General features: G+C 45.3%; 1 protein-coding gene across 2 annotated transcripts in view; it reads left to right on the top strand.

Annotated features, from left to right (window-relative positions):
• Nucleotides 1-12,897, top strand: part of LPAR1 (lysophosphatidic acid receptor 1) — a 75,899-nt gene extending 63,002 nt beyond the window's left edge. For both annotated transcript variants that reach the window (XM_086770858.1, XM_086770859.1), the window contains exon 4: nucleotides 11,149-12,897. In XM_086770858.1, the coding sequence (XP_086626984.1) occupies nucleotides 11,149-11,450 (302 nt within the window). In that variant the 3' untranslated portion in view covers nucleotides 11,451-12,897. The remainder of the gene's footprint in view (nucleotides 1-11,148) is intronic.
• The last annotated feature ends 1,120 nt before the right edge of the window (nucleotides 12,898-14,017 follow it).

Genomic DNA, 14,017 nt, shown 5'->3' with positions numbered 1-14,017 from the left:
AGCCATCCTCTTTGCGTAGGCACGTCCAGGTTGCCACCAGACCTGGTCACCTCCAGCTGCCCCACATCTGGACCTGAAAGTCTCATCCAGACCCCTAAGACAGGGTCCTCTTGCCACTCGGGGATGGGTCTGTCCCCCACCTGGCACCCCAAGTCATGCCCACAAGCAATTGGTGACCGTGAAAAGGATCCTGGCTGAGTTTGGATGAGGCGATGCAAGTAGGTTGCCAGGTATGGACTGAAAGGCAGTTTATTGCTTCTGATTTTCCCCAGACATCTGTTGCCTGCTTTTCTTTGTCCTGTGCCACTGTGACCGAGGGAGACCAGTACCCTGAGCTTCAGGAGGCTCTTATCAGCTGGGCTTTTGTGCTCCTTTTCCAGCCAAGCTACTGCCACTGGTTTGGGACTGTAGGAGCATTTGTGTCCATAACAGAGCATAAAGACTCATCTAGAAAGCCTGAAAGTTGAAAAAGACACCAAAATTTCCTCTGTGTGTCAGGTTTTTGGCAACAGCGAAACTCCGCGGAGACTACTGTTTGTCTTTACACAGAGATAAATACTCAGACTGCTTTGGCAACAGCCAGGCTTTTATTCACAGATTAGCTTCACGTATCTTTATGAATTTAGAAATCAGTTGGAGTCCTGACCATTGGCATTTAATGACTTCCTGTTTTTGTCTAAAATGCTTTTTATAGATAAAAGGCTTACTTTCTTCTTTTGCAGGGGTCGGTGGGGGTAGCACGGTCTCTTTCTTGCAGTCTCTAGATCAGTGGCGAATTCCTTTTTGCCTTAACAACCTTTTAATTTGAGGGATTCAGATGGATGCAGATAAATTGCCATGGGCTTGAGCTTCTGCTTTTCATTTGGGAAAGCAGTTTGCACATGCCGTCTTTGCAAAACGTTTTTTTAAAACCACAACAAGCGTGCGTGTGAAATGAGGAGGTATTAAAACACCTTTGGCTGCAGGTGTCAGCTGAAAAACAGTCCTGATCTCCTCCATTTGCATTAGCACTTGATTTCTCCTTCAGAGGTCAGCCAAGGAATACTTGAAGGCAACTGGATCAGGGGGCCAGAGACCAAGCGAACTCATTTCGCAGGACTGCGAGCAGCAGGCAGAGAATGGCACCAAGCAAGAGTTAACCTGGGCTAGAGTTTAACAAGCATGCATAAAATAAACAGATCAGTTCTGACAGCTTGCTTGTGCTTGCATCTCAGTTTCTTTTCAGTTTGTTTTGGTTTGTTACTGGTCCTCCCCCGGATTTTCTGTCTGTTCGTGTCTCAGACTTCAAAAGCTTCAGATACAACAGAGATATGCAAGGGATTTGGAGACCCACGCGGTATCTGAAACACCTGCATCTGGTGCCGGGCTCTGTGGAAGGGCCATCCGTAGTCCAGGTGGGAAGATGCCCAGCAGATAGGACTTCCAGAAGGAAAGCAGGAAAGCCAAGTGTCAGCATACCCTGGCTCTAGCACTTGGCAGCAAGTACTTGGGGGCTCATGAGGACTCCCACCGCTGCCATTTACAAGTCCTTCTGAGGGAAACCTGCTCTTCACTACCTGGGCTTGCAAACTGAAGCAGGAAGAGAAGACCGAAGGTGTCGGCCACTTCAAGAAACAAGAAGGCGTGATGGCTGTAGATGTAGCCCTGCTGACGACAGGCATTTTCTGGCCAAGCACCTCCATTCTCCGAGACAGCAGTCGTGTGGCTTGTGGTGTCGATGGGCTGGTTGGCTAACGGTTGTTGTAAGCACCTTGTGAAACGCCATAGTGGGTCAGGTGTGTCTTCAGTTGGCCCTTTGTGCAGCATGTGTAGGTGCAGAAGTGTGTCTGGTTTCAAAGGAGGGCCTTGACCTAAAGATTTCACCAAGGAATTTGTAAGAGTGAGTGTTCACATGATAGCTTGTCAGGAACAATGTGGTGATGTTAGCATGGGAAGAGAACAGGGAGAGCAGAGGCCAGCCTTTAACAAAGGAGTGTATATGCCAGTAGGTGCATCAGCTGTGGTCAAGACTGTATGTCCGTTGAGGAAGAGTTTTTTTACTTTCTATTTTCTGAAAAAAAATCAAGGTGATGAGGATTAAAGAGATGAACAGACACAGGTGAAGTACTAAATATCAAGGCCCAGAATGAGGTGATGCTAACATGCACTGGAACTTCACTCTGTGGGTGTTGTAGTTTAGCCACACTGCAGAACAGACTACGCAGTCTCTCTCTCACTTCCCCCACCCTCCAAGGGAACCGGGAGAGATAATATAAGAAAAAAAGGCCTGAGGTTCGAGGCAAGGACAGGGAGAGATCCTTAAAGTTACTGTTACAGGCAAAACAGACTCGACTTGCGGAACACTATTAGTTTATTATTAAAACCAAAGCAGGATAATGAAAAAGAGAACAAGGTAACTTCCCCCCACCCCTCCCTTTTCCCAGCCTTAACATTATCTCTACTTCCTTCCCTGCTCCGAGCAGCACAGGGGGGAAGAGGAAATGGAGGTTATGGTCAGTTCATCACTTGTCATTTTACACCACTGCGTCCTCCTAGGGGGAAGAACTCCTCACATTCCTCCCCTGCTCCAGCGTGGGGTCCCTCCCACGGGTTGCAGTCCTTCACAAACTGCTCCAGCGTGGGTCATTTTTCCATGGGGTGCAGTCCCTCCAGAACAGCTGCCCCAGCACGGGCCCTCCACGGGCCACAGCCTCCTTCAGGCATCCGCCTGCCCTGGCATGGGGTCCTCCCCGGGCTGCAGGTGGATCTCTGCTCCTCCGTGGGCCTCCATGGGCTGCACCACGGGCTGCAGGGGAATCTCTGCCGGGAGCAGCATCACTGCTCCCCCTCCTTCTTCACCGACCTTGGTGTCTGCAGCCATTCCTCTCACAAGAAATTCTTCACAACCGGCTCAGACAGACGCCTCTCAGGATCTCTTCACATCTCCTCTCCACTTCTTGCAGCTGGGCCGGGCCGAGTTGGGCCCAGTCAGCCGCCCAGCGGGAGGCCAGAGGGTGAGGCCTGCAAGGCCCACAGGGCTCGTGCCTCCCCTTCCCTGTCCCCACTCCAGCTTCTTCACATCTTATTATATTTTTTTTCCTGTTTTTCCCCTTCTTAAATATGTTATGGCAGAGATGTTATCACGGAACATTCTGCTACGAATTGGCTCGGCCTTGGCCAGCAGCAGGTCTGCCCTAGGCCTGGCCAAGTCCACTGGACAAAGGGGAGCGACTTCTACCAGCTTCTTACAGAAGCTGCCACTGTAGCTCCCCCTCACTAAATAAAACCAGGACAGTGGGCAAGGCTTGCTGCTCCTCCCAGCCTGGCTAGAGCCCAGGCAGAGCCCCAAGAAAGCTTTCATGTTACGTCATTAGCATTTTTTAAACCAGATAAATGCTTCAAGAGGGAAGCAGCCAGGTTCCTCAGAGAGGGGGTGATTTGTTGACAAAGATAGCCGTGCATTAAACACTGAATAAATTCTGTGCACAGGAGTTCAAAGGTGAAGACAGATGTTTGAAGCAGACACATACTGTATTCCTGCTGGGAAGGGGAAATACATGATGAAGCAAGACATGATTTCTGTATTCAGCCATTGCTTCATGTAAGGTCTGACCAAACTCAACAGCTCAAAATGCCAGAACAAGATTCAGGAAGAGGTTGGAGTGTGCATATGCATATAGCTGTGGAGAAGGTAGGAAGTCAGGGAATGGATGCAGCACTAACAGAAACAGTTTATTTTAAAATCCCTTTGCAAACCATGGGTGCAGCAGACTAAAAAAAAATCTGTCAAACTTGTCAACTTTTTGTGTGTAGTTCAGATACTTGGAAAAGCTGAGGTCAGGATTTTATCTATAACGTGTACATTTAGAGCTGTTCAGCTTATGGGTGACTAAAATGGGGGTCCCCAGGGACAGGGTGTCTATAGTGTTGTGAAAGAGAAGCTGATAGCTCATACCACTAAGCTCCTCCTGTGTGCCTCCTAGTTGTGTATTTTCTCTTATTTACTTGGGTCCTCTTGCTCCAAATCATTTTATGAAAAGTACATGTAAGATACTGTTGTATGAATATGAAGGTAGATTTTATTTAGCTTTGCTTTGTTTCTCATTTCCTATTTTACACTGCTGGAGATATCTCCCCTTCTTTTCACACACAGTCTCACCAGAGAAATCTTTGGGTTGAAACCCAAAGGGGTCATTGCATCAGTCTCCCAGACATATGTCAGAAAAAGCAGTGTTTTGCACTCAATCAAAAACTGTAGAAGGAGTGTGCTATGAATCTCTCACTCACTGAAAATTCATACACCTGAAATAAAGGAAGGGGTTTTGATAGCACCCTTTTCAACAAGACTGTTCTTACTGGCACACTGCATGCTGCTCTCCCCTGCCTGGGGTATTTTTCAAGAACTATCTTTCACTGTCATCCTCCTCGAGCCTTTTGGAGTCTGTGGATGGATAGGCAAGCCTTTCATATCTGAAGTTCTGCAGAATTTGCCAAATTTAGCATAGGATTATTTTACGTTTGTTAATCTGGTCCATATGTGGTAGTCAAATTTTATTTATTCACATAAAAATTCCATGGGTGGAATCAAACCTTACCCCAATGCTGACTATTTCCCTGAGAAACTACAAAAACCAGCAATAACTGTGTTTTCATCCACCAAGAACTATAAGCTATATTGTATTACTGTTGTGGAAAACTTGGGGAAAATTATGTTAGACTACAATTAGAAGAATGACTCCTACACTCTGTATGTTTACAGCCTGATAAATGATCTTAATGGATCTTTTGCATATATAATAATTCAGCATTCTTTTTAGATCTCATTCTCTAATATTTGTATCCAGGGAAAACAATACATAGCTGTATTACATAGCACCATTTCATACAGTACTTATCTCTATTCATGCTATGCACAAGATAATACGCAGTGTGATAAGGAAGGTTATTGATGCAGCTTGGAGATGGCTTGGGCATGAAGAAGTGCAGTTGTGTTGCAGCTGATGAGCTTGCTCCTCTGCTAGCATAGAAAGTAGCTTTCCCTGCTGAGGGTGGGATTGTAGCAGGACGTGGAAAATGCCAGGCATTTCTGTAGCTGGTTTTGGCTCTGATTTTTTAAAATGAAATGAATTGTCTCCCCATAGCATTGCTTTCAGCCTGCAGAAATTGCAGCTGAGACCCTTCTCCCTGTTGGTAACTGGCAGTGATGCTCAGTGTCCTTTCCTCTCTTGGTCATCATTGTCCTAATTAAGGAGGTGGTGTAGCCACCCATCACAAGTTCCGCTCTGAGAACAAGAGGAGACTTGGAGAGGACAGTGGGTGAACAAGGGGAGGTGGGCAACAGTGGCAGAACCGTGTCCCTGCAGTTCAGCTGGAGCAGGTTTTTCTGTCTTTGACATGGTCGTGCCTTATTCTGTTCATGTAATTTTAACAACACTGCAAACACAACCGAGATCTTTTTTCCCCCTTCTCTCCTTTCACTCTCTAAAAGAGGCCCTTTCCGTATTTTTCCTCTCCATACAGACTTCTCTGTATGAGGAATTTGCAGGGTGAGTGTGAGGCTATGCCAGAAAACACTAAAGTCAGGGTCAACACCCAAGATAGGTGGAAGAGGGCACACAAAAGGGAGAAAAAGGGTATTTCAGAATAGATGTGCATTGACAAGAGCCGCATCCCACCAGACCTCCCAAGGGACAGTGGTGCGTGGCTCGACAGGAGCAGAAACACTTCATTTATTTGGCTGTTATGAGCTAGAGGAAAATAAAAATTCATGGAATACAAGCAGACTTATGCTGTCCAAGGCAAAAGGAAAAAAAAAAAAAAAAAAAAAAAACCCCAAAAAACCCACACCAGAAAACTGCTGCTTGGGAAATGCTTCGCCTGCTAGCCTGAGAAGTTTCATGAGTAGCTGTCCAGCCTGGTCACTGGGAGGTGGCCACGTGCAGCTCCTTGGCGTCCGGGCTGGGTGTTGAGGCTGAGTTGCATCCTTGACCCACTGCCTGCCCCCGGAGTGGCACAGGGACATGGTGGCCCTGGGGAGCTGCCAGAAGGGGGACGGCAGGCAAGTTGGGGTGCTGCTCCGTGCCATCCCCCTGCCAAGGCTGGCCCTGAGCAGTCCTCGGGGGCTGGGTGCCAATGTGCCTCCAGTATGTTGTTTGTGAACCTCTTACCTGCTCCCCAGAGCAAAGCCTGACACAAAAATACACTGCAGTTGATTGGTGTCCCACTACAACAAGACACTCTTTCTGTCTGCAGCAGCAATAAAACTGTTTAATCTACAGCCCTAGGACAAAGCTGGACCAAATGCTTTTCCCATGCATGTGGAGGGACAGTTGCTTGGAAGTCACTTCTCTGAGTCCGGATTTGGATCTGTGCAGTGTCTGCTTTTGAAAAAAAAAGAAAGCTCTGAAAGGCAGACTGACAATGTTTTTCCCCCCTCCTTTCCACTACGTCAGATTCTCTAGGTATGTCTGCTTCTCAGAAGGAGAGCTCTTACTTGCTTTGATTCTTACTAAGTTTTTGTAAATACAGGCACTTAAGAACGTCTCCACTGGTAAGGAAAAAAATCATCCTGAATGGTCAGTGCTTAGTGATGAACTAAACCAGCAGACATGCTTAACTGCAGTAGCATAGAGGTGATTTGTCATTCAAGTACAGCCTTAAATTAATATTTCTGTGTTTTAAGAGGCTGTTCTTATTGTATCCTTTTTTCCTAATTATCTTGCTGTACTGTCTGCAGTTTGTTGTGTTGATTTTGCAAACATTCCTGAGACTACCAAGGGCCTAGTAATGTGACTAGTTCATCAGTGTTTATTCTCTTGTAGCTTGTTTCTTTACTGCTGCTGATTTTGGAGTTGTTTTCTCTTTTGTTTTTCTAGTCGCTTATTTTTGTGTGATTTATCATGGTTGGTTTCATATGCCTGCTGCCCAGAACAGTTTTCTCTCTCTTGCAATCAAATCTGACTGTGAGGCCGTGCCACACTTACCGAAGAGTTTCCAAGCATGCAACTACTGTGGAAATATAGTTTGCACTGGTGCACCGGATGAGAGTTTGACAATTGTGATACAGTCATGTCATGGTCATTGGAAAGCCCTCAGTGGACTTCTGCCACGGCACAGCAAGGCAGATGATGCATGAGGAGCTGGCGTCTCAGCCCTGGGTGAGAGGTATCAGACAACAACGGAAGATGAGATTAGCGTCATGACTGCGTTGTTGTAACTCAGATTTCCTGCTGTAAAACATGCTTCTCAGTCTATAGTGACCCTTCTCCTCTTGTTTCTCTGAATCTTTTGAAAAGCTGCAGTGCCATTTCTCTGGTTCCCTCAGGCTTTCCTGACTCACAGCTAGCCATTCGCCGCTCGACCTGATAGGTGTTTCTTCCTTGCCCGGCCCTCTCTTGCGAGATTCACAGGGCAGACCTTGCCTGTGCACCATAGGGGTGTTCCTCCTGCTGCAATTGAATGGCTTGGTCAGCTTCATGCAGTGCCAGCTCCCCTAAGGACTGCCAGGGTTGGAGGTGCACCCGAAGGTGCTACCTGTTCAGGCAACAGTGCTCTTCAGCCACCCAAGGACGTACCGTCTGCAAGTTTATTCATGCGTGTTGGGCCCTTCTCCTGCCATGGCATGACAATGACACATCCATGAAGATGAGCAGATTTGATTCACTGAATGCCATACATCTGCTTTGTTTGTCATTGTAACATGGGTTTGACCGTGTTTGTAAAATGTTAAGATGCATCTGGAAATTACTCACATTGTACTTTGGGTTGCTGTCAGTTCTGATCCTGAGCAGAAAAATACATCAATATTTTGGTGTATGCTTAAGGTTTTTCAGGGTATGGCAGCAGGAAGCTTTTGGATCTCATTGTTTTATTAGGTGTGATATTTTTAGATCTTCATTCGCAGTTAAATCAATGCAGAACAGATTTCTGGAAGGGCAAGAATTTAACCTCACTTTTAGCTTAATATCACTTTGCTCTGGCAAATATTCCAAGTAAGAAGTAGAAAAAATAAATGTCAAGCTTTTTATTCATTCCAGGGAAATAATTCTGTGTTTAACAGATGATGTTTCCTAAATCTAAAGTAATAAGAGGCTGACATTTTTATGTTCCTTGCGTTGTACCTAACTCAAACATGCCCTTACTGTCAGTTATACTTTCCAGTATTTTCCAGAGTACTGACAGTTAAATAACAAGTGAGAAAACCGGAGGCATTGTTTGTGTCACCATTTGCAAGCACTTAACTTAATAAGCCACAGGAGCCATTAGCATGGTGGGAAGTTTTGCTAGGAAAATCCCAGAGGCTAAAGTGAGACAAAACCCACTGGACTGAATGAGGCTGGCTTCCATGGCTTTTACTTCCCAATAACAAATGTGCCGTCTGTTCAGCAGCTTGAAGCTTGCCCTGTTTGCACAAAGGTGCGGTCCTGGATGCCATCGGCTCCTCTGCTGCTGCTTGGAGGAAGCAGGTTGGAAAGTCAGCCTGGTCTGCAGCCGGGGCAGTGGAAAGCCATCTTACCTACACGCGTGTGGAGCTGGGCCGCGTCGGTTTCTCCTCTCAACACCCTGGCTGCCAGCACACCATTGACCCAGCTCTGGGCCTGGCATGAGCAGCAGGGTGACAACTTGCAGAATAATTACTTCCATTCTCCTCCAGAGTTGGGTGGGAAGGTGACTCTTTGTTTTTATCTTTTTTCAGTGTTGCATGAGCTGCACAGAACATTCAGTTGATTACTCAACCACAGCCCACTTTGTCTTGAGTGTAACTGTATCAAGCCTCAGCATATGGGTTATTGGACCTATCTGAGGGACTGGGGAGCCCAGAGAGGCTCAGAAGCCTCACCTAAGATGAGTGTTCAGTGCAGCAGGCTGCACATGGACTTTTGCCAAAGACTTTAGAGCTTTCTAGGGGCAAATGCCTACCTGCTTCGCCATACTGCTTCTTGTTGCTGCTTTTACAAGCATACCCAAAAATTATAGCAGCAGAATGTTCTATTTGGCCTATTTAGTTTCTCAACAACAGATTTGAAATAAAAAACAGCAACAACAAAAAAAAATTGTTGGAAAATTGGAAGCTTTCAGTTGCAACTTTGAACAATGCTAGGAGAGCTTTCCTGTCAACTCAATTGTTCCCACGTTGGACTTTTCTGCTGCAAGCCTGATGAGAATGCTGTCATCGTCTTTTGTCCTGACTGTAGATCCCATGACTTGCAGAGTTCCCGTCTCTGATGTTGTTCTCCCGAGGCAGCCTGTAATGAAGAAAATACATGCCAAAGCTGGAACAAAGTCCACCACTGCCTCACTAGCTAGGACATTGAACACAATATGCACAGTTTCAGCAGTGAGTTGTTGAATTTGAAAGATTGCCTTGGTTTCCGCAGAAACCGGCTCAGCAGAGGTGCTCCATGCAGAGGGCAGCCTCTCTATCAACCCAGACAATCCTGCAAATAAAAAGATGCAGTTTTCTTCTCTAGTGGGAACAGGCACAAGGAAGGGACAAAAGACCATAGTCCTTTGCATAGGTTTCAAGTACTCTTTTCTAGGACTGCTGGAATCCAAAAGAGCTGCAGACAAAAGCTATGAAGTGGATTCATGTGTTTGATGCTACCTCAGCGTGGGAGAGTTTCATCCCTGTGCTGTAAAATTGCTGCCAGCCCCTAACAAAGTCATTTGGCCAAAGACATCGGTGCTTTTTACTGGCAGCTGGCAGCTCGCCTCCCAGCTTCTTTCCTTTTGTGAGCTTTGTTGGTTGGCAAAGTGATAGGCATTGAGTTGCACTGTGGCACCATCAGTTGCAAGCAAGCTTGGTTTAGGGATGCTTTTTGGTACATAGAAAGCCTCTGTGTGGTTGCCTGGTTGGCAACCAGTGTCTGTAGCCTGGCACATGCTGCGTGTTTGCAAAGCCTTTCAGAAGGTGTTCCTCTGTTTGATCAAGGTGGGTTTGGTATCCAAACGGAAAGGTGTCTGCACAGCTTACAGCCGCCACTGTCCAAGCTGGAAATAGCTGACACCTTCCTGGCAGGCATGGCAAAAGGTCTGCATGCTGCAGAGACTGACCTGCTAGTCCTGCAGAGAGAATCACTGCAGAAAAAGACACAAGGCAGTATGTTAACAAATAAATTCCACAATGACAGGAGAACCTGTTTGAAAACAACGCTCACTGAGTAGTGCTGGGAAGCCCTTATTGCTGCTGTCTGCACTAACCCAGCCCGCTGATGATAAGACCGTGGTTTCCACCTCAGCCAAGCATGTCAGTCTGGAAAATCTCAGGAGCACCATCTTCGTTCTGACATGATTGGTGTGTAAGGGCTTTCCTAGCGGTGCTTATATTTAAAACGTCTTTAAATGTGCAAGGAGTTAGCATCTTCGTTTAACTCTGTAGTCCCAATAAAGTGCAAGGCATTTAATTTCATTTCTTCATTGAATTCTGAATTTTGTTCTGGGCTTTATCCTTCTCTGAGCTTTGCAAAGCAGAGAAAGGAGGGGGAAGCATTTTTAATCAGGGTAAGGCTCTTTGGCATTTACACTATTGAAGCCTGAGGAGCCTCTGAATTTCTGTTGAATAGAGCTCTAAGAAAGAAGCAGATCTGTTGAAGAAGGACATTTCAGTGCAAGAAGGATGTATCTTTAGGACTTTCCATTACATAATGGGGCTGAAATGGATTAACAAGACCCAGGCTTTCTTTTTCTTGAGAATTACTGCCTCCACCACCCTTTTTCTATTACTGATGCTTCAGTCACAGCACTCACAGAAAGGTTTTCTTTGTTGTTATTAGTTTGAGAAGTAAATTGCAGCATTGTTTCTCCTGATCAAGAGATTGATTAGTCAGAGGTCTCTAGCTGAAGGGAAAAAAAGTTGCTCATTATCAACTTTAAATGCAAATGTATTTGCCAAGCAGAGAACATTTCAGATGGTGAGTGTTGGGGGGCGGGGGGGGGGGGGGGGGGGGAATGCCTTGCTCTTTTGATGTGCTGCCCATAACCATTCACAGATCTTTGAAAGGCAGCCCTCTCATCAGGTCAGCAAAGAAATAGTGTGGGAAAGATACTCTTGAAAGAGAAAATTAACCATTGCTGCTTCCAGTTGGATGGCTCTGTAGTGTTTTGACGAGTAATAGTGCATTAGTATATTTGTGGGTTTTGTTGTGTTTTGCCTCCTCTTTCTCTTCCTAGGTGCTTTCATAATCTGCTGGACCCCAGGATTAGTCTTGCTGCTCCTCGATGTTTGCTGTCCCCAGTGCAACGTCCTGGCCTATGAAAAATTCTTCCTGCTCCTGGCAGAGTTCAACTCCGCCATGAACCCCATCATCTACTCCTACCGGGACAAGGAGATGAGCGCGACTTTCAAGCAGATCCTCTGCTGCCAGCGCAGTGAGAGCACCAACGGCCCCACTGAAGGCTCGGACCGGTCAGCGTCCTCACTGAACCACACCATCTTGGCTGGTGTCCACAGCAACGACCACTCGGTAGTGTAAAACCGCAGACAGCCACGTGGCCGACGAAGAGCAGCAGGCTACAACGCGGCGCGGGGTGGGTGCGCGGTCCCGGGGAAGGTAACCCTCTCACAAGATTTTCTCAAACACTAATGGACTACAAGTGCTTCTTTTCCAGGGAGCCAGACACACTAGCACAGTCTGCCCCATCCACAGGACTGGCCGTGCTGCAAGGCTTTTGGTTTCTACTTTCAAAAAGGAGAAGGCAGATGCCTTGTGCCAAAGGCTGTTGGTAGCCCACGGAAAGCCTCGCTGAGACTTCGTTGAACTTTGCTACGTCTTGGTGCCAGTCTGAATCAACTCTGATTAATTAAGCTTATACCTGCTTCACCGCATTTACATGTAGCCACTTAGTCTTTTTAAAAAGGGAGTAAAGGGGATAAAAGTATGCCTATCATTTAATAGACCTGTAATATTTATCACCATCAGCATGCTTTTGATGAACATTTTCTGTGCAGGGAGTAAAACTGGGCTCTAGTCTTCATATTCTTAGCCACACTGCCGTAACTACAGTAAAAACAAAAGTGTTTTTTTCTAATACAGGCAAGAGAAAGATGATGGAAACTGACTCTTCTTACCTTCATTACTGGTGTTAGAGAGCATGCATGTTCTGTGTGTATGCAGATTGTTTTAATCATGGGGGAAAAAAATAAAAAGCTCGTTGTAAAGTCTGCAGGAAAGTAGAAGAGCATAGACTGTATTCCAGTGTTTGTTTAGATTATGAAATAAACAGTACTCTAGTCACAAGGTATTTAATGTTCTTCTTTGAAGTGCGGTATGAAATGTGTAACATGTGAGGGGTCCCAAGTTTTTCATGGACAAGTTCTTAAAGTAGGACACATCCTTAAGGCTCTTAAAGGGCTACAGTCAGGTTGGTAGATTTAAAAAAAAAAAAAAAAATGGCGTTGAAATGCTTTTCTTGTTCATGGCAGAAAGCAAAGGGATTTTAATGTGAAAAAAGTATGCATTTTTATGGAACCTTTCTTGTAATTGAAAACAAAACACCTTCTGCATTTTTGCACTGAGAAGTATTTGTAGAGTTTCTTTTAAATTATGTACCATTCACTTCAAAAGCAATGGGCTAATAAAAGCCAAAGTACAATTTTATTTTGTAAAGTCAAGACAACATATGTAGCAGTCTACTGCGAATGACTGGACTGTGCTACATAGCCACACATGCACAGTGTTATAAATAGTTAAGCTAATAGATTGATTTTTTAAAAAATATATGGCTGTTTTGAAGAGAAATGCCACTCATGTGAATCTCAGTTACTGAGAATCAATGGCATTAATCAAAACTCCTTGACAGGGGTAGATGTGTGCAAAGATGAGATCTTGCTGATAAAAAACTTGGGACCTTTCTCTGGAAAACTATGTGTTCTCCTAACAATGTAAAATATATCAACAGTAAATTCCTGGGGCCATTTTCCTCTTTATAATTTGCCTGAATAACAAAAAAAACCCAAAAAAAACCAAAAAACAAAAAAAAACCCAACAACCCCCCAAAAAAAAATCAGAGGTGTGCCTATCAGTGTAATACTGTGGAATGTAACATAAGGGACAATATTCTTCCATTTGGGCAGGGAAGAAATGGAGGGGAGAGGGTCAGCCCAGCCAAAAGCAGAGTTTTTAGCCACTCTTGCTTGGAAGATACGCTTGCATTTTGTGCTTCCAAGCATAAAATTGCTTGGAAAAGGCAGTTCCTTACTGAGGGAGGGAAGAGCAGCAAGTGAACAAAACCCATCTCCACTGAATAAAGTGAGAGTTTTGCCACTGCTTTCAGTAAAACTGAAATTCACCTGTACTGTCAAGCCAAATTTGTATGGACACTGTGGAAGATGGAGTGGGCAGCAGTGATAAACGCAGCATTACCTGCCAGTTGACTAAGGTACTGAACGTCGCACTTGCTTGGGACAGAACAGCTCTTTTTTCTGACTGTGTTTGAGAGCAAGTGAATGTAAAGGTTGATTGTTTTTTATCCATGAAACTGTACTGAGACAGAGAAGAACAGGCTGTATGAACTTCTTCATTTAAAAGCATATACTTGCTAAGCCACTCATAAATTTTTCTAAGTGCTGCATGATATTTGAGCTAGTGCAGGTAAGCAGAAGAAACGAGAGGGCAAGAGTGCCTCCGAAGTCTGAAGACATCTAACTGGAAAACAATTTCCTTTTCTCAAGAGTTCTCGGAGTTGCTTTCTTCCTTGAATCCAGGGAGAGCACTTTTTTGTGTCCCCATCTTCCCCACAAAGAAGAGCCTGATAGACACTTTATTTTGGGAGGGAGTTACCCTTTCCATGTGTCCTTTTTACTGCTCTTTGCATGCTCTTTATTGAATCTCTCCTGGATAGAGGGGGATGATGGTATTCAGAAATAGCAGCAGATCGTTCACCATAGTTTACTGTGCTGAAAGTGTGGTGGTTTTGGAAAACCTGTGAGTGAATAATTTTAAACCAGGGATGTGACCGTTCATGACACGCACATGGGTCCAGAGGCCCCTTGTGAAGACAGATGCCCAAGAAGGCTTTTCTTCTCCTGTTGTAATTGCAG

This window comes from Chlamydotis macqueenii, chromosome Z (genome assembly GCF_036417535.1).
Source record: "Chlamydotis macqueenii isolate bChlMac1 chromosome Z, bChlMac1.mat, whole genome shotgun sequence".
Taxonomy (NCBI): domain Eukaryota; kingdom Metazoa; phylum Chordata; class Aves; order Otidiformes; family Otididae; genus Chlamydotis; species Chlamydotis macqueenii.
This window is presented reverse-complemented; position numbering and strand designations above follow the sequence as displayed.